Consider the following 24,995-nt stretch of genomic DNA (forward strand, 5'->3'; position numbering starts at 1 on the left):
TCTCTGGGGGCCAACTAGCCCACCAGGTACCTTCAGTGTGCGCCAGGGAGCTGCATTGCAGAGAGGTGCTCAGAGGCCATGCCCCTTTTTACACCACTCTGCAATGCAGCTCTGTGGCGCTTACTGGAGGTACCTGGTGGGCTAGTGAATATGATGATGAATTCTAAGAATGTGTCTAGGAAGGAGCACATGTTGGAGAAAAAAGTGTTCAAGTCTGAAAACGTCAAATTGCAATCTGTACAGTGCCAAAGAAAGGCATATTGTCAAACTGAAACCTATACCAATGTACAGGAAAGACTATTCACACACTTCGAGCAGCACACTTGCCCACATGCAATCAAAACATACAGACTTGAAAAGAACAAAACTAAGAACTTGGTGCCACGAAAATCAAAGTCAGTATTCAGGAGGTCATTATTTAAACACGCATCTGCCAGATTTGTCCCATATGCGCTAGCTGCCTCAGTCTGACACCTGCATTATTTACTGTTCTCTAAAAATTGTAGATTTTGAGGATTCAATACCTTTTCTAGGACTAAATTAAAATAATATTTAAGATGGTACAATGCGTATTGTTTCGAAGTCCCAGACACCTTTTTCCAATCGCAGCGACACAATAACCTGGAGAGCCATCTGAAGTAATCATATATGAAACTGAAGGCATAGGTGCTGTACCCACATAACATTATCATCAATATGTCAAAAAAACATAATACTCATTATGTTCAAAATGGGTACATTTTATTTACCAATGTTTCATGGACATTATTTGGCAAATGTAATTATGATTTATGGTGAATGCAGACCAAAAATGATGCTACACTATAGCCGCCTGTGTTAACTACTAGGTCTGTAGTTACAGTTAAAATTTCTAATTATTCCACAAGAGAATACAGCCTACTTTCCACTTACTCTTTGGGTTTCCTGCTTGCTGAGGGGCAGTTCCACAGACTTTTTGGTCTTGAGTTTATTTAACTGCTTCTTAACAGTTGCTAACGAGGAGGATGGTTTGATGGGTTTCATTAGCTCTGAAAGATGGATCTTCTCACCGGCACCTGTAGAAAGCAAGTAAATTAGTAAATAGCTGAGTGCTAGTTTATTTCCACTTGTCTACGTTTCATGAGTAAAACTAATCGCATTTAAATTTAATGTAGTCTGGAAATAACAGTTCCAATACCCTGGATCAGCCTGGGTTATTATCGGGTATGCTCATAATTGGCAACCATCCATACTTGGCAGTTCAATTCGGAGGTTATTTCTGTACTGTTCCGCATAGTGAAGATTCAATCATAACTTTATCAATTGGAATGTAACAATAACGGGATTATTCCGTCAGTTCCAACTAGACGCCATTAAAAGCCAGGGTAGGTTGAGTGACATCAAATACCCGAAACTAATCTCCTCACCAGGTTTCCTTGGAATTGTGTCAAAGAATTTGTAAACTTACTTCCCAAACCTGATTTTGTCTTCTCTCAAACAATTGCATTCCTCCTCACCCTACTGATATATCCGAAATCTTTGTTTTGCACCTAATGCTCATTTTCCAAATGAAAAAACTGTTTAATCTGCTCAAAATTAGTTCCACATTGTAAATAAAAATCAAGCCACTGACCCCAGTTTCAGAAATGCTGGGGAGTTTTCAACAGAAGCAATTATTGTGCATTATTACCCAGTTTACTTAAAACTCCCCTACTAACAAACAGCCACATTACATGTCACAGCTGGTGCCGCACCAGTCCCATAAACTGTAATCAGGTCACCTCCATTCAAAACTCACTCTTGCGAGCCCCACTTCAATCTGAAGCAGTGTTATGGCTCAACACTTTCCGACCGGCCTTTTAATACCCTTCTTTAGGTGTACTTGCGTGAAATTATACACTCCTGAGGGTTAGGACCACTCCACCTCTTTGAATAGCCAAGTTATTTAGAAGGCTACTGAGTGTGCTTTTCCCAGGAAATCACATACAGCAATGTAATACAAGTTAAGCACAGTTTAAAGTACCACTGTAGAACTGGACGAGGCAAAGTCGTATTGTTATGGCCGCCCCCCGTGGAGCAGCTAGGGCCTCGGTCCAGTCCTCCTCCTCCAGCAGACCTACATCGCCCTCCCAGTCCCCCCGGAGGTTCTGTAGCGTGAGGTAGCAATGGGTAACCAGTGATTAGCAATAAGCGAGACGACAGAGACAATAACAATTTTTTATTACAGCGTGAAAACCATTGGATCAAATTCCTTCAATCAATGAAACCTTCTGGTCTCAATGATCGGATGGAATTTCAATGTTACCTATAGGAATCTCCTTCTATTTTTGTGTAAATATGGTCATGACATGTATACATTTTCTTCATCTATCTATTGGTACTCCATCATGCCATCACTTTAATCCTCTTATTTTCTTATTCCATGCACTCTGTTTATCTGTTTTTACATTTCCCCTTATTGCCAACTATTCATTGCATAGATTTGTTACACCCACTCAGTGTTATACCACCATTCTATCATTAATATTTCCCTATTTTCCAATCTAATGCCCTTTCATTCTGTTCTTCAATTTTTGGATTGTCTACTTATTTTTAGTTTATTGTTCACTTTTGTACTCGGGTGTCCGTTTCACCACTCTAACATGGCCGCCTATACTCAGTCCTCTTTCTATGCACGCTGCTTGCCTCTTATCTACTTCCGCACACTTTGAGCGTTTGTTGCACACTACACGGCGAAGGGCGCACTGGTTAGACGCGCAATCCCGCTTCGAATTTCTTGTAAGTGCCTTTACTTGATTGTTCACGTTTTCCATTTGGGTTATCACACGCAGACCTCTTTATCACGGAGACTATCTTTCACTTACGGCGACCGCTGTAGACGCTTTTCTTTCACGCTTTTGATTCCTCGTTAAATACCAACACCTTGATTATTTGCGTTTTCAACTTGGGCTATAACGTGGAGCTTTTTCATCACCGAGACTATCTTTCGTGCACAGTGACCTCTTTATCTCTTTCTCTTTATTGAATGCATTTGGTTGAACGTTTCATGTACATTGCAAACTGGGCTAGTTTTATCTATGTTACACGAGCATGGACATTGGGATCTACTTCATTTAATACACGTTTTTGGGCTTATGCTGCATTCATTAAACAGTACCATAGATAATAGACATGCATAATCGTTAGAACATGATTTGAATTGTTTGAAACTTGCTACCCGGTGAATTATACTTAGATTGCCTCATTTTCACTTTGTTTAGGATTCCCCTGACGAAGGACCATGTGTCCGAAATGCATTGGGATACTATCACCATATATTGATTTTGGATGTACATACATTATGGAACTTCATGGATATTGATGAAATTCGTGTGAATTAAACATGAGATAAACAACAACAATTTTGGTTCAACTTTTTTGGCGACATTTGGATTATATGATATAGAAACATTGCGTGTTTCTCCTAGGTTGTGCTCAGGGAGTTGACATCTACGCTAGGTGTCACTAACCACTAACCAGTGATTGGTAAATTCGGGAGATTTTGCGGTCTTTAAGGTCCCCCATAAAAACGTTTGCCTGCAGCTGACTAAATGTTATGTTATGTTATTTTATTTTATAAAGCGCACGGATGCCGCAGCCAAGAGGCGTCCCGGCGCTTAGGAGAAGGTAAAAAACACAACACGGAAACTAATAACCAGAGGAGAAGACTAAATAGTGGAAAATAAAAAGGTCTTCAAGGCTTTTCTGAACGGGAGCAGATCAGGAATGGAGCGAAGAGAGGCAGGCAGGGAGTTCCAGAGAACTGCTGCCATCACAGAGAAAGAGCGTCCGCCCATCCTTGCTTTTTTAAAACGTGGCACTACAGCAAGGTTTGTCCCTGAGGATCGGAGGACTCTAGATGGCTCATAATGACAAATTAATTGTGACAAAATGGGGGGAGAAGCCAGCTTCAAGATTTTGAAAGTTAAACAAAGGGTTTTAAATTTGATTCTTTGCCCCACGGGCAGCCAGTGAAGATCCTGAATAGTACGGCGCACAGAAACAAACTTCGGAAGACCAACCAACATCCTGGCGGCCGCATTTTGCACCCGCTGGAGACGAACTAGTTCTGCTTGATTAACGCCTAAGAACAGAGAACTGGCGTAATCTAATCTAGCCAAGACAGTGGCCTGGACAATGATCTGTCTCGTGTCAGCATCAAAAAACTTAAAAATGGGTCGCAAACACCGCAGGGCACCAAAACAAGTTCCGGCAACCCGTTTAGTGTGAGCGGCGAATGAAAGTTTATCATCCAACCACAACCCAAGGTTCCTCACTTCAGCCACTGGGGTGGGAGCAGGGCCCAATTCAGGTGGCCACCACTGATCGCCCCAAAGCTCGCTTTCCCTACCAAAAATAATAACCTCGGTTTTAGAGGCATTCAGTTGGAGGCGATTATTCGCCATTCAGCCCGCCACAGCTTTTAACGGCAAGGACTCCAGGCCCGCTAGGTTAGGGGACAGGGCGTGCCTAAATTGAAGGTATCGATAGAACTGGGACTGTGGCATTAGGAATTCTTTCTGGAGGTCCTGGAAGGATTTGAGCATCAGCCCCCTCATAACATCACCCAGGACTGAGATACCTATGTTATCCCACCCCCGGAGGCCCTGTGGGGCCGCAAGCGGAGGTAAGCACCCATTATTCGAGAGGAGGGTCTCCTGAGTCAGCGTGTTCTGCCACCTCATCCGTTGCAGCGCCTGCCTCCAGATCTGGAACACTACCCTTGTAGCAGACAGCAGTGAACCCCGCAGAGGTACTGAATAGAGAAATGTGTGTAGCGAGTGGCGTCCCATGAGTTGCCGCTCGACCACTTATGCTGGGTCTTCCCTATTACCGCACCACCCCTTATTGAGGACCAGCAGATGCGAGGCATGATAGTACGAGTGAATGTAGGACAACGCTAGCCCCCCCGCAATAAGTGGACCAGAAGCAGGTTCGCAGGGCTACCCGCACCCTTCCCCCCTCCCATAAAAACTGCCCAAGCACTACATTCACCTGCCGGAACCATCGGGCGGGATCTGATAAGGGTGATTGTGTAGCTGATGGAGGAGCTGGGGAAGCGGCACCATCTTAAATATAACCGATCTGCCAAATATTGACAGAGGCATACGGGACCAGGAATTGAGGTCTTCGCGTATTCGTTCCCACACGGACCAGGTTACACTCCCAGGAGACCACGGGCATGTCTGATAGGAACACGCCTAGGTATTTCAGCCCCCCACCGCAAGCTGGACCAAGGAGATCCACGCGCCCACACCCGTTCAATACCCCAGATCCATAACATGGACTTATGGGGATTAATATATAGTCCAGATGTTTCTCCAAAAATCTGCATGATACGCAGTAGCCGTGGCCCCATTCTGTCCACACTGTGAGAAAGAAAAGGACGTCGTCCGCATATAGTGCGATTCTATCAGACAGTCCCGTAGCCCATTCAAATCCCCATATCTGAGCATCGATGCGCACCCATGCAGTCAATGGCTCTATAGCCAGAGCAAATAAATAAGGGGCCAGCCCTGCTGCGTACCCCGCCTGATAGAGAAAGTGGATGAGGTTGCACAGGCCACCCGCACCAACGCTGTCAGATCAGTGTATAGGAGAGTTAGATCGAAAGGAATCACGTTCTAAGGTTGGGTCTTCGCAGTAATGCGAATAAATATACCCAGCTCAGGGAGGCAAACGACCTGTCCATATCGGTCAATAACAGCGCCACTGGTTCCCCCAACTGCTGGATAGCCGCCACCGCCACATGCTCCCGCCTAATGTTGTGTCTGGTCACCCTCTGGGTCATAAACCCAGCCTGGTCAGGATGGACCAGGGTGGTTATGTGGGGAAAAAGGCGATTGGCCAAAGCTTTGGCCAGAATATTTGCCTCCACATTCAAGAGGGAAATGGGACGATACGAAGCATGCTGCTCTGAGGGCCTGCCCAGCTTATGGAACACCACCACCTCCGCATGTCTCCAGTCCAGAGGGAGTGAGCCCCGCTCTCTAGCCTCCTCCACCACAGATCGGTAATGAGGGGCCAATTGCAAGAAATAATGCTTAAAGAATTCACTAGGGAACCAGTTGGGCCCCTGCACCTTCCAGGGATTAAGTTCCCCCAAGGCCGTGCCTAACTCTTCATCTCTCAGGGGCAGCTCCAACTGGTCCCTTACCTCATCTGATAGGGCTATGGGTGGGAGATCAGTTATGAATTTATATATGGTGGCGGCGAGCAAGCATTCCTTAGAGCTGTACAAATCCGCATAGTATGTGGCGAAGTTTTCCGCAAGGGCCAGAGGATCTGTCTGCGGTTCAGCCGCCGGGCCCAAGACGCCCGGTAGGGCCTAAAAATGGAACATCCCCTGACTGATTTGTCCCCCCACCGATATACCCTGCTGCGCGTCGCCAGCCAGGCTTGGCGGGCCTCATCGATCAGGAGAGTGGCATAGTTCTGTTGTGCCATCAATAGTGGTCTCCTAACCTGGCCGCTTCCTGCCTTTCGACTCCTGCGTTCAAGTGCCTCTTTGCCCGCCTCCACCTGCAGAAGCTCTTCCCTACGCGCCGTTGTGCACCAGGAAATGTCTGCCCCCCTCAGTGGGGGTTTCAGTGCCTCCCATAATACCTCGGCCCTAGGGACTAACCCCACATTGGCCATCGGGTATTGATCAATAGCCCACTCATGTGTTCCTTGTAGTTTTCGTTTTGCAGATGCCATACTGAAAGGCGCCATCTGAACGATTGTTTCATCTGCCCTATTTGGAGCGTGAACGCTACTGGGGAGTGATCGGACAGGCCCCATGAAAGAATCTTCGCCGCCACCACCCTGCCAACCTCCACCCGGGGAACAAAGAGATAATCAATTCTAGAGTATATATCGTGGATCGCGGACAGGTAGGTGAATTCCCGATCATCTCTGTGGAGGCGCCACCATACATCACATTCTTTTATTTTGATCAATGATTATTTCCCAAAGGTCATTACAAATTGCCTCATAAAGAGTTCGAAGCTTTTGTTACTGACATTCTTATTGTAGCGTATCCAGAACAGTACCATATGTTTTTGTTTCCCAAGATCAAAACAGGGATTCGTTTGCAGCCTCATAACATTTCAAATGAAGTCAATTCTGTAGCCTTCTTACAACCATCTTTTGATTTGCAAAAGCAGCCAACACGTATTTCGCCCCTATATGGCTAGCAAGCCTGGGGCTTTTGCAAGGCTGTGATATTGATAAAACAGTTATGATGCAAAGCCTATTTATTATACCATTATAATTATTAGTCACAAAACTTAGTCCAATGTGACTGTTTAATATCTACCCTTCCAAAATGGGATGTGTGCTTATATTAAAACCTGTGAGTTATTGCACACGGGCATGCTAAGGGTTCTAATAAACATTAAGTACTTTGCAGAAGTACTGATATTACTTTATTTATTGTTATTTTTAAGACTCTTGAATGTCTCATAGTTTAGGAAGGATATATTTAGATAAAATAAAATATTAATGAGACCATTTATGAGGTAACGAGTATCAACATGATGATTATAGGTAATCTACTGTGTCCATTTAATTCAGTCCTTTAATTAAAATAAAGGTAGGATATAATCAATCAATTAGAAATAAAATCAAGTAAAGAAAGAAAAGGGAACAAATGGACAGTGTTGAAGCTGGATAATAGAAATTAATCTTAAGTGTTCTAGTTGGAATCACTAGATACAGTCAGAACACAATTGTAATGAGAACGCTGTGTGTCCATATGTGTCTGTACGTGTCCATCTTGCTGTCAAGTACAAGTAAGAAATCAAATATTATAAAGGTTTCCCGTTCTGTGGACAAACGGCAATCACACATTTTGTAGTGGTGGTACAGCATGTCAACTTCATACATTCAACAATTCTGCAACATGTTATATATTCCATAACTGTGCTCCTTTAAACTGTATTTCAATACTGTATAAATTCTTGGGAAAAACTCAATATTCTTATGAATGACTTGGCTATTCAAAAAGGTAGAGTTGGCCTAACCCCCAGGTGTATTATTTGCCGCCAGTCGAGGAGGTTTCTGGGGTCTAACAGCTGCTTGAGCCACAGGAGACAGTGGAGTATCAGGTGGGGCCCAAATAAGGTGAGAGCAAGACTCCTACCCCGTCAGACGAACTAGCCCTCCCTGCTATCCCATGCACTTCCAAGGAAGGAGTAGGAAAGTGTAAAAGAAATGGCCTGTTACTTCTGAAAACCAGTGTAGCACATGACCTTCTGATCACCAACATGATCTTCCATCTCCCTACTCGCAACATGACTTTGCGAATGCATCCCCGCTCCAAGCACAGCTATCTGATCAACTATGTCATCATCAGGAGGAGGAGGGACAGACATCGGGATGTCAGGGTAACAAAGGCTATGTGCTGCGCCGACTGTTAGACTCATCATAGGCTCAAACTATCCAAAATTAAGCTCTGTATCATGCCAAAGAGATGACCACAAGGCTGTACGGCCCTAAAAAGGATCAATGTGTAGAAGCTGAAGAAAAACAGCATTACTGAAAATCTAGTGAAAACACTAGAGAATGAGCTTGCTGATTTTTGTCTTGAGGCTGATGCGGGGGGAAGACGGAGCGATTCCGCAACACTGTCCACACAGCTGCATCGAACGTATTAGGGACCTTCACATGCAGACATCAAGACTGGTTTAACGAAATGAATGTGGAAATCTGGGCCTTACTTTCTGAAAAGCATCACCTGCATCGGGTCCATCAGAACGACCCATCCTCAGCGGCACAGAAGGCAGACTTTATTAATGTTTGCATAACTGTACAAAACAAACGGAGCGCCAAAGCAGATGAGATACAGGCATACGCAGACAAAATGATTCCAAGAGGTTTAATGAAGCACTCAACAAACGAGATTCTGAACAAAGTCATTGATGGATACGAAGAAGACATCAAAAAGAATAGAAATCAGGCAAGTTTAAACTGATTATGAACTTGGACGGGTCTACACCTTTGCTAAAAATTAGGGCAACATAAAACCAGAAAAGGCACCCACTGCACCAATCAGTACAACAGAACATCATTAACATCAAATATAGATGCAGCCGATCTACAAGGAAGGTTGGAGTACATTTTTATGAAGAGGTTCGCAGACACCGTCTGGGAAATGTAAACAGACAAGATACCAGAACCGGGCACCCAAATACCAAAACTGATGAACCATTAACATCAGGGGTACAAACACGGCAAGGAAGAAAGAACAAGCCAAGGAAAAGACAGTAATAACTAACTAGCAGTCAACCTCTCAACAAGGAATCTTACCAATATACAAATGGAAATATTAAACAATTGTATGACCTTTTGCCCTACAGCCAAATGGAACTTAGTACAGAACAAAATCGACCTATACAAATTCACTTCGACTCAAACCACCTTCTCAGATAAGCAACATACAATGAGAACTGTCTCACAACAACCAATGACAAGTGATCTTACGGTACAAGACGTAGAAAATATACATCTATTGACCAGCCTCTTAGAAACGGATGATGCCAACACGAGTGGCCTAATCTCAGACACACATCTTTAAACAAGGGTGACCCCATTACTTTACAGAACGTGGGGTAATACAAAGAAACAATGGTTTACTAAGACATACATCTTTTTTGACAAGGTAAAAGGCTTCTATATTATGAAGACAGCAAACAGAAACAATATATTTTTGCCAAGGAATACAGTCTATACAAATATTTCACTTTAATTGGAGTCCATATCAGTCTTGTGTCTACGTTGTTTCAACCTCTATGACTGTGAGGTCATCACCAGGACAGGAGCAAGAGCACCCAGGATCTGAAAATTTAAGGAGAAAATGTCTATATAAAGATCTGTCCAAAGTACAATCGGGCTGTACTAGAAAATGTATATAATCCGCTATTACTTGCTAAAGTGGGGAATAAAGTAAGTATGAGGATCCGTCAAGGAATGGGGAACACAATCACGGCTAACAATAAGGCCATAAGCAGAAAAAGCAAATTATACAAGGGATACAAGAGTGTACGAATTATACAACATGGGAGGGGTGAATTATCACCTGTGGAGGAGCAATAGTTTCACTATGGTTTCCGCCTGGTTAATCACTGAAAAATTTAATGTAAGAACAACATGGCCAGTCAGCAGTCGGAGAAACTGAAGCAACACAAAAGAGGTGGTATCTTGAAACGGACACTACGGAAACCAGTAGCTGAATTTATACTAAAATTTGATACAGTAAAGTGGGGACTGACGCAGAATTGCATTACTGGCTTCTACAATAAAACAAATTAATGTCTCGCACTACCTGACTATCTTTGTAGTCTACAAACTATCTATGAATCAGATAATCTTATGAAGAAATATTCAAGAGTTGATTCCATATGGATAATCTTTTATGAATGAAAGTTCTAAACGGTCAATTTTGGCAAAAATGATACACTGTTTTTTCATTTAAATATGTTGATTCTCATGGGGGGGCGTGGCTAGCAGCCAAACATGGTGGCTGCGTAGTGAGAGCTCCGCAGGCGAGCCGGCGTTTGTCATTAATCCGAGCACTTATCCGGCATACATTCACCCCAGGTGGCAGATCCCGAGAGCGGAGGGCAGTCCGCACTATCCGGTCTGACTCCGGTGCTCGTCCGACGCTGGGGACAGGAACGGCCACTCAGCGCTGGAGGCGGCCTAACATCCGATCCAAGACACCGGCCTCGAGTCCATCCGTGCCCAGGCGGTAGTGAGAGGTGAGCGGCGGCGGCGGGCTGAAGTGGTCCTGGACCCCGGAGGTCTCGAGAAACAGCCCGAAGTAAGCAGCGTCAAAGCAGCACTGACCCGCAGCGGACTACCGCTGCCATCGTTACAGCGGCGCGGGGACCGGAACGTGCCCCCCAGCGCAAGCCCAGGAAGCACTGACACTGCCATCGGGCGGGGGTCCGGGGTGGTCCCCAGGGTGGTGCTGATGCTAGGAGGCCCTAAAAATACGGAGGGGCGAGGGCGGAAACGTTCAGCGGATGAAACAACAGCCGTGACCCTAATGAGACACTGATCGCGGTGACCGCCGCCGCCGCCGCGTGGGCCCGAGTCTTGGCCTTCCGCAGTGCCACGTTTCCCGACCTCCATTCACCACATACTGGAGCAGGGGCAGAAGGGAAAACGAGAACGCAGCGCCTGGCAGGAAGCCTGGGTATAAGAGGTGCATGGAAGGACCTCGCATAGTGGCGCAACCGTAAGGGGAGACGGATATAAACTCCCAGGCACAGTAGGTTCCTGATATCACAGCAGCGGCCCTGGACATAAACAAATCGGGCAGATCAACCCCCTGTGGCTGGACCGAAGCTGTATGGTGAGACACAACACTCTATCCCACAGTAGACAACTTGCGGCGGAGCATAGCGGAGGTGCGACGCTCCAAGACTTCCTACAGGTGGTACATACATCACGGACGACGTGGCACCCACCATTCTGGCATAAGTGTGACCCTGCGCAGTTGTACCCCGCTAACACGTATGAGGCCTAGGGAAAATATGACCCCTCCGTGACCACGATTATACCGCACCACAGGCACAGAACGGGAAGCCTGAGCCAACTATACCGCGGCAAGCCACAAAGTAACTCCAGCGCCCACAGGTCAAGAGGAGCTCCGGGACGCCTCAGGTGGGGACCCTCGGAGAACACTACGACGGGCCAAGGTACGTGACTTACACTACTGCGCAGCCAGCCTACAGATACAGACATTATAGCTCTGCATTAATCGGCAGCAGAGCTGCCGCGGCGGGGGTCCTTACCGGAAAAAATTGCGTGACCGCAGCCTGGGGTAACGAGGATACTGGTGCGCCTCTGGGACCTCGACCTATAGACTCAGAAGCTTCGTGCTGACGTGGCATCGCCCGCGACAAACCACTCACGAATCGAGCTGTACCCCTGGAGGCGGCTAAGAAAGTATAGCAGTAGGAGTGGTCACTGAAGTAGGGTAACCCACTCCCTGTGTCACAGTGGGAACTGGCGCCATGGCAGGCAGGGGGCCAAGGAATACATCGACGCAAGCCAAACTGGACAAATACGCCTATGACAAAAACAACTCCCCGCACGCGGAGGGACGTGCCTCTGCGGGGAAAGGCCAGGACACTGAAGGGGCCAAGAAGGTGACACTAGAGGACATCATGAAGACCCTGTCTAACGTACAGGCGACGGTTAGTTCGATGACTCTACTACGGGCGGATCTTCACAAAATGTCGGAACGGGTGGCCCAGGTGGAAGTGGTCACAAAGTCCCTGGTGGAAGACACCTCGGAACTACAGCTTGCCATGGAGCGCATGGAGGCCGTCACTAAACAACTGCAAGAAAAACTGGATGACCAAGAAGGGCGCTCGAGACGGAATAACGTACAAATACTAGGCGTGCCAGAATCAGAAGGTAGAAGAGCAATGGACCTATATATTGAAGATCTCATAAAGACTAAATTACAGCCTAAAGGACTGTCACAATTTTTTTCGGTGGAAAGAGCTCACAGAGTGCCCGGCGGAGTACCGAAGCCGGGTGCTGCGCCCCCTCCAGTGCTGGCCCGACTGTTCAATTTCAGGGACAGAGATGTGATACTCCAGGCGGCGAGAGTTTCACCGCCCATCAAGATCCAGAATTCAACGCTTGCCTTCTTCCCAGACTACACGGCGGAAGTAGCCCGGCGACGGAAAACTTTCCTAGAGGTCAAGAAGGCACTGAGACCGAAGGACCTGCCCTACTCTATGCTGTTCCCCGCGAAACTGCGAGTTGTTGCTGATGGAAAGACTTGGTTCTTCGACACACCTGAGACAGCTCAGGACTGGCTGGAGGGCTGGCGACAAGTAGGAGCACCGCGCCGCACCAACAGAGGACAGCAGCACCGTGCCGGAATACCCACGGAGACGCAAGCGTCGGGGCCTGAGCTTCTGAGACAGACGTCTGAGGCGGGGTCCGAGGACGGCAGGCAGCAGCCGGATTCCTGAGTGTTACGGACTCGAGGTCGTGATGACACTTCTCTCCGATTACGGGCGAGCAGCCCTTAGACTCCAGAATGGGAGAAGCTGCAGAGGGTGGCCGTTGCCGCCGCCACCGTGAGACTCCTTACCCCCGCAAGCAAGTACACTGGGATTGGGAAGGGTAAAGCACTCTGCTAAGTTAAGGGGGGGGGGGGGGGGGGCGGGCGGTTTTATGTCCCTGTAGCAGGGAGGCAGGGTGGGAGGTTAGGGGGGGGTGTTTAATTGTTTTGGCTCAGGATCCACACGTTAGGACACACTATGTCAAGGAGGACACACATACATTTCACCGAGACGGCAAGAGTATCACACTGCTACAGACAGGTAGATGGGACACACTCAGGACACCTCATGTTGGCACATCACTCCCAATCCGTCGCCATTGACGGCATGACGCACCATACTGCAGTTCCCCCTCTTAAAATACTCACCTGGAATGTAAGAAGACTGGGGGACAAAATACAGAGAGGACTGGTTCTCCAGGCAATCAAGCGTCAGGGCCCAGCCGTAATGTTACTACAGGAGACACACCTTACCGGAAAAGCGTGCCACGCATTAGATAGACGGGGTTACAGAATGGCAGCGCACTCAGAATTCACCACTGGCTCGAGAGGGACCGGTATCCTGGTAAAAAAAGACCTCTCCCTTCATTATTCTACGACATAAGATAGACGATCAGGGCCGTTTTGCGGCAATCCATGGGCAATGGGAGGGCCGCCTTTTGAATATAGTGTCAGTCTATATACCACCAGCCCTACAAGCGGTTGCACTTCCAGCACTAGGGGAGTTTTTACTGAATCTCCCAGGGGGGGACACCATCATTGGGGGGGACTTCAACTCCATTGTGGACCCGACACTCGACACATTCCCGGTGCGGACGAAAACATCTAGACCCTCCAGCTTCCCGAGTTTTCTAGAGGCGATGGGCCTAGCAGATGTCTAGAGACACAAACACCCCACAGCACAACAATATACCTACCACTCACCAGTTCACAATAGCTTATCCCGAATAGACTATTTCTTGTTGCTTGGCGAGGGCATGAGCGATATGGGTGCCATAGATATACTGCCCAGGGGCATCTCAGATCACTCTCCGGTGGTGTTGACCCTTTCCAGTTGGGAGAAGACTCGGAAAAGGATATATCCATTATACCCAAACTACCTGAAAGTCCCTAAAATCAGAAAAGATCTGAAGGCGACGACCACCTATTACTTTGCTGAAAATGCGTCGTCGGTGACTTCCCCCTCGATCCTATGGGAAGCTTACAAAACGGTCTTGCGGTGACGGGCAATCGCTTCCATCTCGGGACACAAGCAAACACACCGTCGGGAACTTTCGGAATTAGAACTGGCGCTTCATACAGCGAACGTGGCCCATATGGCGGATCCCACGTTGGACTCAGCGCATGCATTGAAACTGCGCCAACAGCAGTACCAAGACCATTTAAAGAAGCAAGTAGTCAACGATATCAATAACTCGGCTCATAGAGTTTATGATGTTGGGAGACAAAGCCGGGAAAATGCTGGCCTGGTTAGACAAACGAAGAGGGAGCAGCCGAGGCATACAGCAGTTACGCACCCATGAGGGACAGCTGCAGTCACATCCTGAGGACATAGTACATACACTGGCGGATCATTTCCAAGCGGTCTATACCCCAGAGAGGGACGTCACGGAACAAGCGGCACTAGATTCCCTTAGTCACGTCACAACCCCGACGCTTCCACCGGAAGCGGTCCATGATCTGGAGGCGGACCTGACAATGGAAGAAGTGCAGCGAGCGATCCTTGCGATTCAGTCAAGGAAAGCTCTGGGCCAGAATGGGATCCCCATAGAGTGGTACAAAATCATGTCTGACAAACTCAGCAGGCCTCTGTTGGCAATGTACACAGAGAGCCTGGCGAAGGCGGAACTCCCACTGGAACAACGTACCGCAACAATAGTAGCTATACCGAAACCCGGTAAGCCCCCGGCGGATTGTTCATTGTATCGCCCAATTTCCCTCCTGGACGCAGAGGCGAAAATTCTCGCAAAGTTATTGGCCAATGACTAATGAACCATCTCCGACTGTTAATCCACCCTGATCAATCGGGCTTTATGCCCAACAGGAGCACAGCCTTGAACCTCAGGCGCGTGCAGGGGGTACTGGCACATGCCCCTTCACTGTCGGAACCAGTGGTAATCCTGTCCTTAGATGCCAAAATGGCATTCGACATGGTGGAGTGGGAATATTTGTTCGCAGTCTTGTCGCATATGGGCGTTAGCCCTAAATTCATTGCCTGGGTCCGTCTCCTGTACACCAACCCTGTCGCTCACGTCACCGCTAACGGTCATATCTCACACACATTTCCGTTGGCGAGGGGAACCCGTCAGGGTTGTCCACTTTCCCCCTTACTCTTTGCGCTGGTTTTAGAACCACTGGCTACACTAATCAGGTCAACGCCGTTGCTGAAAGGGATCGATTGGAAGGAAGGATGGGAGGATATAGTATCGCTCTACGCAGACGATATGCTGATATACTTAACAGACCCAGACAGGGGTATCCCAGCACTCCTTACACTATGCGACACCCACGGGAAGACGTCAGGGTATACATTAAATTGGGCAAAATCGGTGATATATGTTTTGAAGGGACCACAACCCTCGCTAGCAGCTGATTGCCCACTCATGCTCACACCGGGCTCCTTCAAGTTTCTTGGCATATATATCACTGATAATGCTGCGGAATTCTTTGAAAAAAATCTAAAACCGCCCCTGGAGCGTCTGCGTGCTGACGTGAAGCATTGGGCGTCCTTGCCGCTGACCCTTCTCGGTAGAGCTGCTCTCTATAAAATGATGGCGCTTCCGAGTTTCCTCTATGCCCTGGAAAACACGCCCTATTCGGTCGCGCCGCGGTATTTCCAACAGGTCACAGCGTTGGTTTCCAACTTATTATGGGCTAACCGCCCGGCGCGCATTGCCCATATCAAATTAAACAGGAGTTGGTATGGGGGGGGGGGGGGGGGGGGGGGGGGGGGATTGCATTGCCCAACCTGCAACTGTATTATTGGGCAGCACAACTTAAAATTGTGAACCAGTGGATTCACGCACCAAGGGAGGACCCGGCCTACAGGGCAGACAGGGTACAGTATGCTATCAGTACTCTACAACCGACACCAGGCAACGAAGCTGATAGGACCCACGAAACATACGGCCATGTTGTGGCACACGGCGCAGGCGAAACTGGGCTGGAAGGGGAGGATCACTAAACTCACCCCACTCTGAGATACGAAAGAGCTGGGGCGATTGCGGCGCAGCAAGGGATTTGCGCAGTTGGACAGCATCGGCATTTCCACAGTGGGAGATCTATGGGATAAAGGAACGGTGGTCCCATTCACATCACTCCAGCATCAATATGACCTTGGTCCGTGCGAAACATACAGATACATTGCAAATTAGACATGCGTTACTACAGGCAATACCAACAGACACCGACATCTCGGAATCCTCACTGCTACAGGACAGGTTACTCACTGATTTTATGCCACGAGGTGCAACCTCACTTACATATAAGAAGCTACTCAATAACCTGTTATGTTATGTTATGTTATGTTAAATGGGACTTTTATAGCGCAACGGCTACTCCAAAGGAGTGTCCCGGCGCTTTTGTGCTCCAGACCAAAGAAAGAGCTGGAAAACATAACAGTAAAAAGAGCAGGGGCCTAAAGAGGGGGCAGATTATCCAGTGAACAGCCAGGTTTTTAAGTCTTTTCTGAAGGCAAGCAGGTTAGCGGTGTTTCGCAAGGACACCGGTAAGGAATTCCATAGCTGCGGAGCAAGAAAGCTAAAGGACCGGCCGCCTAGCCGAGCCCTTTTGATGCGTGGCACCCGAGCCAAAGCCAAAGCTTCTGACCTGAGGGATCGTACAGGTCGATAGAAGTCCAGCCTCCTCTGAAGATATTTGGCACCATTGCCATGCAAGGCCTTATGGGCGAGAGTCATGGCCTTGAAAAGTATCCTCTTCCGCACCGGAAGCCAGTGAAGGGATACGAGGAGATTGGAGGCACTGGTGCGGCGGTGCAGGCCAAAAATTGCACGAGCAGCAGCGTTCTGAGTAACCTGCAAACGCTGGAGGAGGTATTCAGGCAGACCCAGATATAGGACATTTGCATAGTCCAATCTGGACCCTATGAGTGCCTGAACAGTGATCCTCCGATGTTCCTCCGAGAGAAGGGGAAAGAACTTGCGCAACATTCTGAGTATCCCAAAGCATGTTCCCGTAAGAGTGGAAACCTGGGATTTGAGCGAGAGCTCGTTGTCAATTTTAACCCCCAGGTTCTTAGCCCACTTAGAGGACTGAGTGGGAGGGAACATGTCAGCAGGCCACCATCCCTGCCAATCTGGTTCTGATGGGCATCCGAAGAATAGTATTTCGGATTTGTCCGAGTTGCATTTGAGGCTGTTGTGTGAAAACCAGCTAAAGACAGCCCCAAGGCACTCGCAGATCCTTTCTCCATCGAACTCTTCGCTCTTACGACAGGTGAATAGAAGCTGGGTGTCGTCAGCATAAGAGACGATCCTGGCCCCGTAGGACTCCGCCAGTGTCGCCAGAGGGGTCATAAGGATGTTAAATAGAGTGGGGCTCAGTACAGAGCCCTGAGGCACTCCGACTCCCAATGGCGGCATCTCGGCGGACCCGGGTGGGATCCAGACCGTCTGCCGGCGGTTGGCCAGAAAGGAACAAAACCAGTTGAGCACCGTCCCCCCTAGACCGATGTTATGAAGTCTAGTGAGGAGATCCTCGTGGGGGACGGTGTCAAACGCCGCCGACAGGTCTAACATGACTAACATCACCCTGCCTCCTGTGTCCAGCACCTCCTTCACGATCTCCGAGACTTCCAGGAGCGCCGTCTCGGTGCTTAAGTTGGAACGAAAGCCCGATTGGGATTCATGAAGTAACTCATTAGACTCCAGGAAGTTAGAAAGCACGCTGTGCACGTGTTTCTCCAGGATCTTGGTCAGTGCTGGAAGGAGCGAGATTGGCCTATAATTAGAAGGCGCCTCTGGATCAAGATTGGGCTTCTTGATCAGGGGGATGACCATGGCTTGCTTCCAGGCCTGGGGCAGAAAACCCTGACTCAGGGATAAATTGAGGATAGGATTAGCTATGGGATTAATGACATCTGCCATTTTCGCTAAGAATTTTGCTGGACACGGATCTAATGGTGAGCCTGATTTAAGGTTCCTCATCAAGGCTAAGGATGCGGCAACCGGAAGGGGAGGAAAGTCTAGCAAAGCTGGGCCAGGAGGAGACAGGAAGACTGTCTCCGTCGGCATCGTAGATAAATCATCTAACGCTCTCGACGGGAAAGAATCCTGAATTAGCCTGATTTTGGTGGTGAAGAAATTGGCAATAGTGTTAGCCCAGGTCTCCACCGGGGCACCCTGAGTAGAGGTTGTCCGGGGGCTGGTGAATTCACGTACAATTGAAAAAATCTCCTTACAGGAGTTAGCTGCGTCTTCAATCCTTTTAGCGAAGTAACATTTCTTGCCCTGTAAGATAAGATCGTGGTAGGACTTCATCATGATTTTATAGCGTTGTTTGGCTTCAGGCTCATACTGGACTCTCCACGCCCGCTCAGCAGCTTTACATTGCCTACGAGCGTGGGCTAAATCCTCCGTAAACCAGGGGGCAGAGACCCGCCGGGCAGCAGATCTGGGTGGCTGTGAGGGAGCGAGCTCATTTAGTCTGGCAAGAAGCCAGGATTGTAGGCTCTCCAGATCTTTCTCCAGGTCGCCAGTACAGGAAACAGGGTGATCTGCCAGGATCCTGTTGGATCCTACGCTGAAATTGCGAGAGCGCTGGGCGGAGGAGGTTGGGGATATTGATGATTCAGAATGGAATGAGGCGTTGGCGTCTCCAAGGGAGGTGGGAATCTCGGCTAAATTTAGATTAGTGCAACTTAAGATTTGGCATCGCATTTATTATACTAGACCCCTGCTCCATAAACTGCATAGAGCACCACACCCGTATTGTCTTTGCGGCTGCGGCGAGGAGGGCACATTATTCCATACACTCTGGGACTGTCCACTCATAGCTGAGTACTGGCGTCGAGTGATGCGTACTCTCTCACAAACACTTAAAGTCTCCCTAATGCCGGAACCACGTAAGTGTATACTGAATATATGGGAACCGACAGATCTATCCAGATACGACCACATATGGGGTACACTAGCCATAATGGTAGCGAAACGAGATATCGCGCAGAAATGGGGTGCATCGAAACTGCCCACGTTATCGCAATGGAGCAGAAACTTGGATACGCTGATGTTGACGGAGAGGGCGGTGTATTTGAATAGGGCATGCCCCCATAAGTGGAACAAGGTATGGTCTGCCTGGAATACTTATAGAGGTGACCTGTGCGACCCGCTGCCAGAAGAAGATAGCATTAGTTCAGATGAAGAGGTGGAAGGAGACTAAGTAAAAGATAGAAGGGTCCTTGGTCTGCATAAGCAGTTTTGTGATACACCAATACACACAGATTACCTCACTCCACTATCTCGATTGACGATTCTTTACACATTATATGGAAGCATGGATATGGTACTGAACGACGTGAAAGTTGATACCTTGAGCTCAGTTGCAAGTTGTTTATGAATTACATAAAAATAATAAAATGTTAGACCTATGTTTTATCCGAACTATGACCTAATTGCTCACAATTGCACTCAATGAGATTCGCCGCCGGACCCCAGGGTTGTCGGCTGAAGGGCTGTGTATCAATCCATAAGTATTAACAAACTAATGCGGATAACGCGGCCGGCCCCCGGGGTTGTAGGCCTTCGGCTGTGTTGTATCTCTAGAATGTACAATAAAGGTCTTTAAAAAAAAAAGAAATATGTTGATTCTGACCCTGCATTGGCCACTGACCCCGGAACTCAATTTAGTTTAAGAACATGACTGAATTATTGGACAATAGGATGTGCGAATAAAAAGGCATAAAATGGATTAGAATATGATGCATTTATAAAGAATCACTGCAACAGGAAGTAGAGGTATCTACTGTCTATGCATATATAAGAGGGACGTACGTCTATACACCATGTATATTGTAATTATTAAATGTACACCAACTACAGATGTCCAACCTCTCGAATTAGAGCAAAAATTTGGATTTGCTCTAACATTCAAGAATCTAGATAACGCCATTACGTGATAAGAGATCGATTCTTGGGTAGCAACACAGACAAGGGACTACTAACCTCTCTACCTTAAAAAATGGTTCGGGTCATAAACACGAGTACAGAGAAAGGCAGGACTGCAAAGACAAATGAGCAAGAGAGTATTTTGCCCCCGACGGGCAAGCGGAGCTTTTAGGGGCTTGTTATCTGGATTTATTTTTATTTACCATTTTATTTCTAGCTATAGCAGTTTGTTAGCACTCTAAACCACCTAACAATACAGGTTCTTCATGTGAACTGTCAAAAGCATGATTGCAGTTTGTCCCCAGACCGGGAGACCTTTACAATGTTTGGTGGCAATCTTACTTAGACTTGACCATATGGACACATGTTGTTCTCATTACAATGGATGCAAAACAGAGCACTCATCTCATGCTCATCACTGTCGCACTGCGAAAATCGCGGACTGGTCCCCCAAAAAATATCCAAATAATCCCGGTATCCCATAGTAGACCTATACTCTCTTGCTATCACAATCCATTATTGCGTTTCACTTTTTTTGCTTCATCACAACGGAGACAGTAGAATTCAATCCATAATCTTTATTCAACGTTTCAAATACCAACTGTATGCCATTCTAGGTCATGTGGTTGGAAAAATAAGCACGAAGTTTATCTGTCCAATGCATTTCGAGCGCATAAGGCTCTTCGTCAGGGAATTCTACTCGTGCTTCTCTCCATTAACTCTTCTCCCCCTCGTGCTGCTTGACCATCGGGCCATGTTCTCATTACAATGGCATTCTGCCTGTATCTAGTGAGTCCAACTAGAACACTTAAGATTAACTTATATTATTTGTTCCTTTTCTTTACTTAAATTTGAATTCTTATTTTCCTACTGCTATTTTACTATAGATAGTGTTACAACTGAAGGACATAATTAGATAAGACACAGAAGGTACCTTGAACTATCCTGTCAATAAATTCAATAAGTTATCTCATATGTATTCTTTTTAATATTTTATCTAAATATATCCTTCCAAAAGTATGGGACATTCTAGGGGCCTAAAATAAAGTAAAATCAGTACTCCTGGAAAGTACTTAATGTTTATTATGACTCATGGCATTCCAGTGCACAATAACTTGGAGGTTGTAATATGAGCACACATCCCATTACGGAAGGGAATAATAAATATTACACAGTCATATGAGACCCACTTTCACTTTTGATAGGTTATAGCTAAAGGGAACGCATGTAGTGTATATCACTTGATTACAATGTTCTTTTCACAATTAGTGGAATACTAATTTTGACCAGTGATTATAAAGGTACAATAAATAGGCTTTGCATCATAACCGTTTTTCCATACCACAGCCTTGAAAAAGTCCCAGGCCTGTTAGCCATGTATAGGGCGGAACATGTGTTGGCTGATTTTCACATCAATGGAAGATTGTAAGACAGCTACAGAATTGACTGTATTTTTAATATGAGGCTGCAAAAGAATCCGTGTGAAAATCTTAGGGAAAAAAAACCATAAGACATTGTTCTGTATACACTACAAAAAGAATGTTAGTAACAAAGGCTGTGAACTTTGTATGATGCAATTTGTGAAGAACTTTGGGAAGTAATAAATAATAAAAAATATTTATGAAAAATGGTACAGCAGGTCAACATTATAACTGTGCTACTTCAAACTGTGCTTAACTTTTATTTCATTACTGTAAACAAATTCTTGGAACAAAAACACCATATTCTTCTTAATAACAGAGTCCCACTTCAAGCCTGATTCCTCCTCCAGACAGTATGCTTTTGTACAAAGATGTTCTGCTTAAGTAATAAACACATGAAATAGAAATGTACTGGGTGTAAAGCAAGGTAATGGTTTGCATATAGAAGCCTACGTTCCACAAAACAACATTATAACACAATTATTCTCTGACTTTATCTGGACTTCAACACCCATGTAATTCGTCACCACTATGACCACCTTCTATTCAGATATAAATACATTTTATGTATGATACTTAGTATGAACTTGGGCCCGGGGGCGAGGCAGGGGAAAAGCATAAAGAAATCCGAAAAATATAGACATTAAATTCTTTTGATTGGATAATTTGTGGCCTTACTTATGTAAGTGTTAAACATAACATCAAACAGTACATAAACATATTTTCAAACATGTTAAGTATGACACGTTAGCAGACATACAAGGTTCCACTTTTAGGTTTCCATTATTTAGAGGTATTAATAATTGGAATTTCTAGGGTGATTGTGAGGGGGCTAGACTCGTTTCACTGGCATTATCTTTCAAGGTTAAGAAGGGCCAGTTTAGATTTATTCTAAACTCTTGAAACAAGGAGGAGGCTAGGAGTTACTTAAGGCGAACAGAGCATTTCAGATAATGAGCCCAGTAGTTTAAACCATCTAAAACCTAAAGGAGACTAGAATCGTGCATGGATTTTACATGCTGTTGGAAAAAAGATATTTACACTCTTAGTATAATAATCTCTTACAAGAAATTATAGATGCATAATTGCACTAAAGATTGTTCTCCGACAAATCACAGATCATAAATAAAATTTGTTGATGGTCCCCTGTGAAAATTACAAACCTATCCGCAAATCTAGAAGCAAGCCTTTCCAATGCCTTCCATTACACAAATGTAAAGGTATCTTTTAAGGTGTTCTAGTATAATTTGGAGCTAGGCAATTGCCTTACTATCCTTTATGGATGTGCAGGCATACCAAGAAGGCAAAAGGCCAAATAAATTGTTAAGAGGTATGACGTGTAACCAGTAGAGAAAAAGGAGTGATGCACAGGACCTTTAATACCAATGTGAGAAAGTAGCGTGCCATGCTTTTGGCAGACAGCCAACCTACTTGGTTTTGGTAAAATGAGGTTGGTTATTTTGTAGGTGGGGCTGTGGGGTGTGGTGTGTGTGGTGTGTGTGGTGGGTGGGGGGTGTTGGGTGTGGGGTGTGGGGTGTGGGGGGGGTGTGTGTGTGTGTGTGTGTGTGTGTCTGTCTGTCTGTCTGTCTCTATATATATATGGCAAGTTTAAATAGTTTGTCATATGTTGAGAATGCATAAATGGAGAACCCATGAGTGAACTACCACAACAGTCCAGCTTCCTTATTACCAATGTATCGATCAGTGACTTAGCTGCTTGAAAGTAGGGGGGTCCTTCGCAAATGCTGCATAATGACTGCAGTGGTGGTTAGTTGAAGCTTCCGAGCCATATAATGCAGTTGAAAAGAACTCCTAGTTTGCTGGACACAGGCCTGAGTGCTAACATTTAAGGGCAGAAGTAGATGTGAGAGAAGTAAGAGGTTCACTACTGAGGTAGGGAAGGTCTGTATTACCATTCTGGAGAAGTTCAACATGTGGGAGAAAAGTCAGTGTCATGTAGGCTGGTAGACCATCTGAAACTTTGCCTCGCAAGAATTAGTAAAGTTGACACAGAAGTCAAACAAGGTTATTATATCACCAAGAGAGGTAGAGTAGAGGGCTTATAGGGAGGAATCAGAGCAGACAGACAGGCCTTAGACAGGTAAGCAATGAAGGAGAATATGACAAGAGCACAGATGCAAGGATCAACAGAACACAGGGTTGGGGAGTGGTTAATGAGGTAAGAAGATAGCCAGGCTGTCGTACCTGTAGCGTCGTACCTGTAGCATCTAGGAAGACAATCAATAGGAGCATGATAGTGTGGCCAACAGGCTCAAACTCAACAAAAATGTCAAGGGGAATCATTACTGGTGGGAGTGATTGTGATGGGCAGAGATCAGAATGTTTGAGACATTCTCGATTCCGGTGGCACTTGTCGCTGTGGTTATTAAGGGACCAGAAATATAGGGCGCATATGCATACATCTCTAGCGGACTACCTACTGATCAGTGGAGTCGCCGGTTACCCTGTGGGAGACTATGAAACCCACTCTTAAGGGAGCAGATATTGACTTTTGTACTGGCCTATGCAGACAGCAACACGATAAGCTGCTCAGAATTGAGGCTCAGCTCCCTGATTTAGAGCACGCTAGTAGGGACACAGCAGGACAGGCTGTACGTAGACAACTATAGACAATGCAGCAAACATACGCCAGCAAGCTCCTCAATGAAGCTCACCTTTATTGGCTCGCCACTCGTAACCGGATTTACCAGTGGGGGGACAATTCCAGCGCTCTGTTGCACCGCCTGTGTCAGCAGACGCTACAGCCCCAGATGCTCCAGAGTATACGTGGCCCTGATGTGACTGCACTTACAGACAGGTTCGTCATTGCCGATAGCTTTGCCTTACTTTTCGCTGACCTATATGCCACCCAGGAAGTATTACCTGCTGCTCTTATCCAGAAGTTTATCGATGGCTTGCCTCCCCGCGCTTTGTCTGACACTGCAGGAGAGGCGCTGGACGCTCCCCTGTCAGTAGATGAACTTCTGCCTGCACTATTAGATATGCGAGTGGGTAAAGCACCAGGCCCGAACGGGTACCCTTGCGAGTTCTTTCAAAATATCACCCGCAACTTTAAAAACCCTACTTAGCAGCCCTGGAGGCTTCCTGGGAACATGGTAGCCTTCCGCCAGATTGGCGACATGCTGAGATCATTGTGTTTTTGAATCGGGGCTGACCACCGGAACACTTGTCGTACTATCATCTGATCTCCTTACTCAATGTGGAAGCTAAGCTTCTGGCCAAGGTGATTGCCAACAGTTTAGTACCATATAACACAGAGTTCATCCATCCAGATCAGGCAGGATTTATGCCGAACCGCGCTACACAACACAATATTAGACGTGCCCATAATGCGATTGCCAC

At 46.6% G+C, this 24,995-nt stretch overlaps 1 protein-coding gene across 2 annotated transcripts in view; it reads right to left on the reverse strand.

Moving 5' to 3' along the window:
* The window catches only part of UTP14A (UTP14A small subunit processome component), a 459,924-nt gene that overhangs the window by 363,391 nt on the left and 71,538 nt on the right, over positions 1–24,995 (reverse strand). For both annotated transcript variants that reach the window (XM_086918807.1, XM_086918806.1), the window contains exon 5: positions 913–1,055. In XM_086918807.1, coding sequence (XP_086774933.1) covers positions 913–1,055 — 143 coding nt within the window. The remainder of the gene's footprint in view (positions 1–912; positions 1,056–24,995) is intronic.

This window comes from Lissotriton vulgaris, chromosome 4_1, assembly GCF_964263255.1.
Source record: "Lissotriton vulgaris chromosome 4_1, aLisVul1.2, whole genome shotgun sequence".
Classification (NCBI taxonomy): domain Eukaryota; kingdom Metazoa; phylum Chordata; class Amphibia; order Caudata; family Salamandridae; genus Lissotriton; species Lissotriton vulgaris.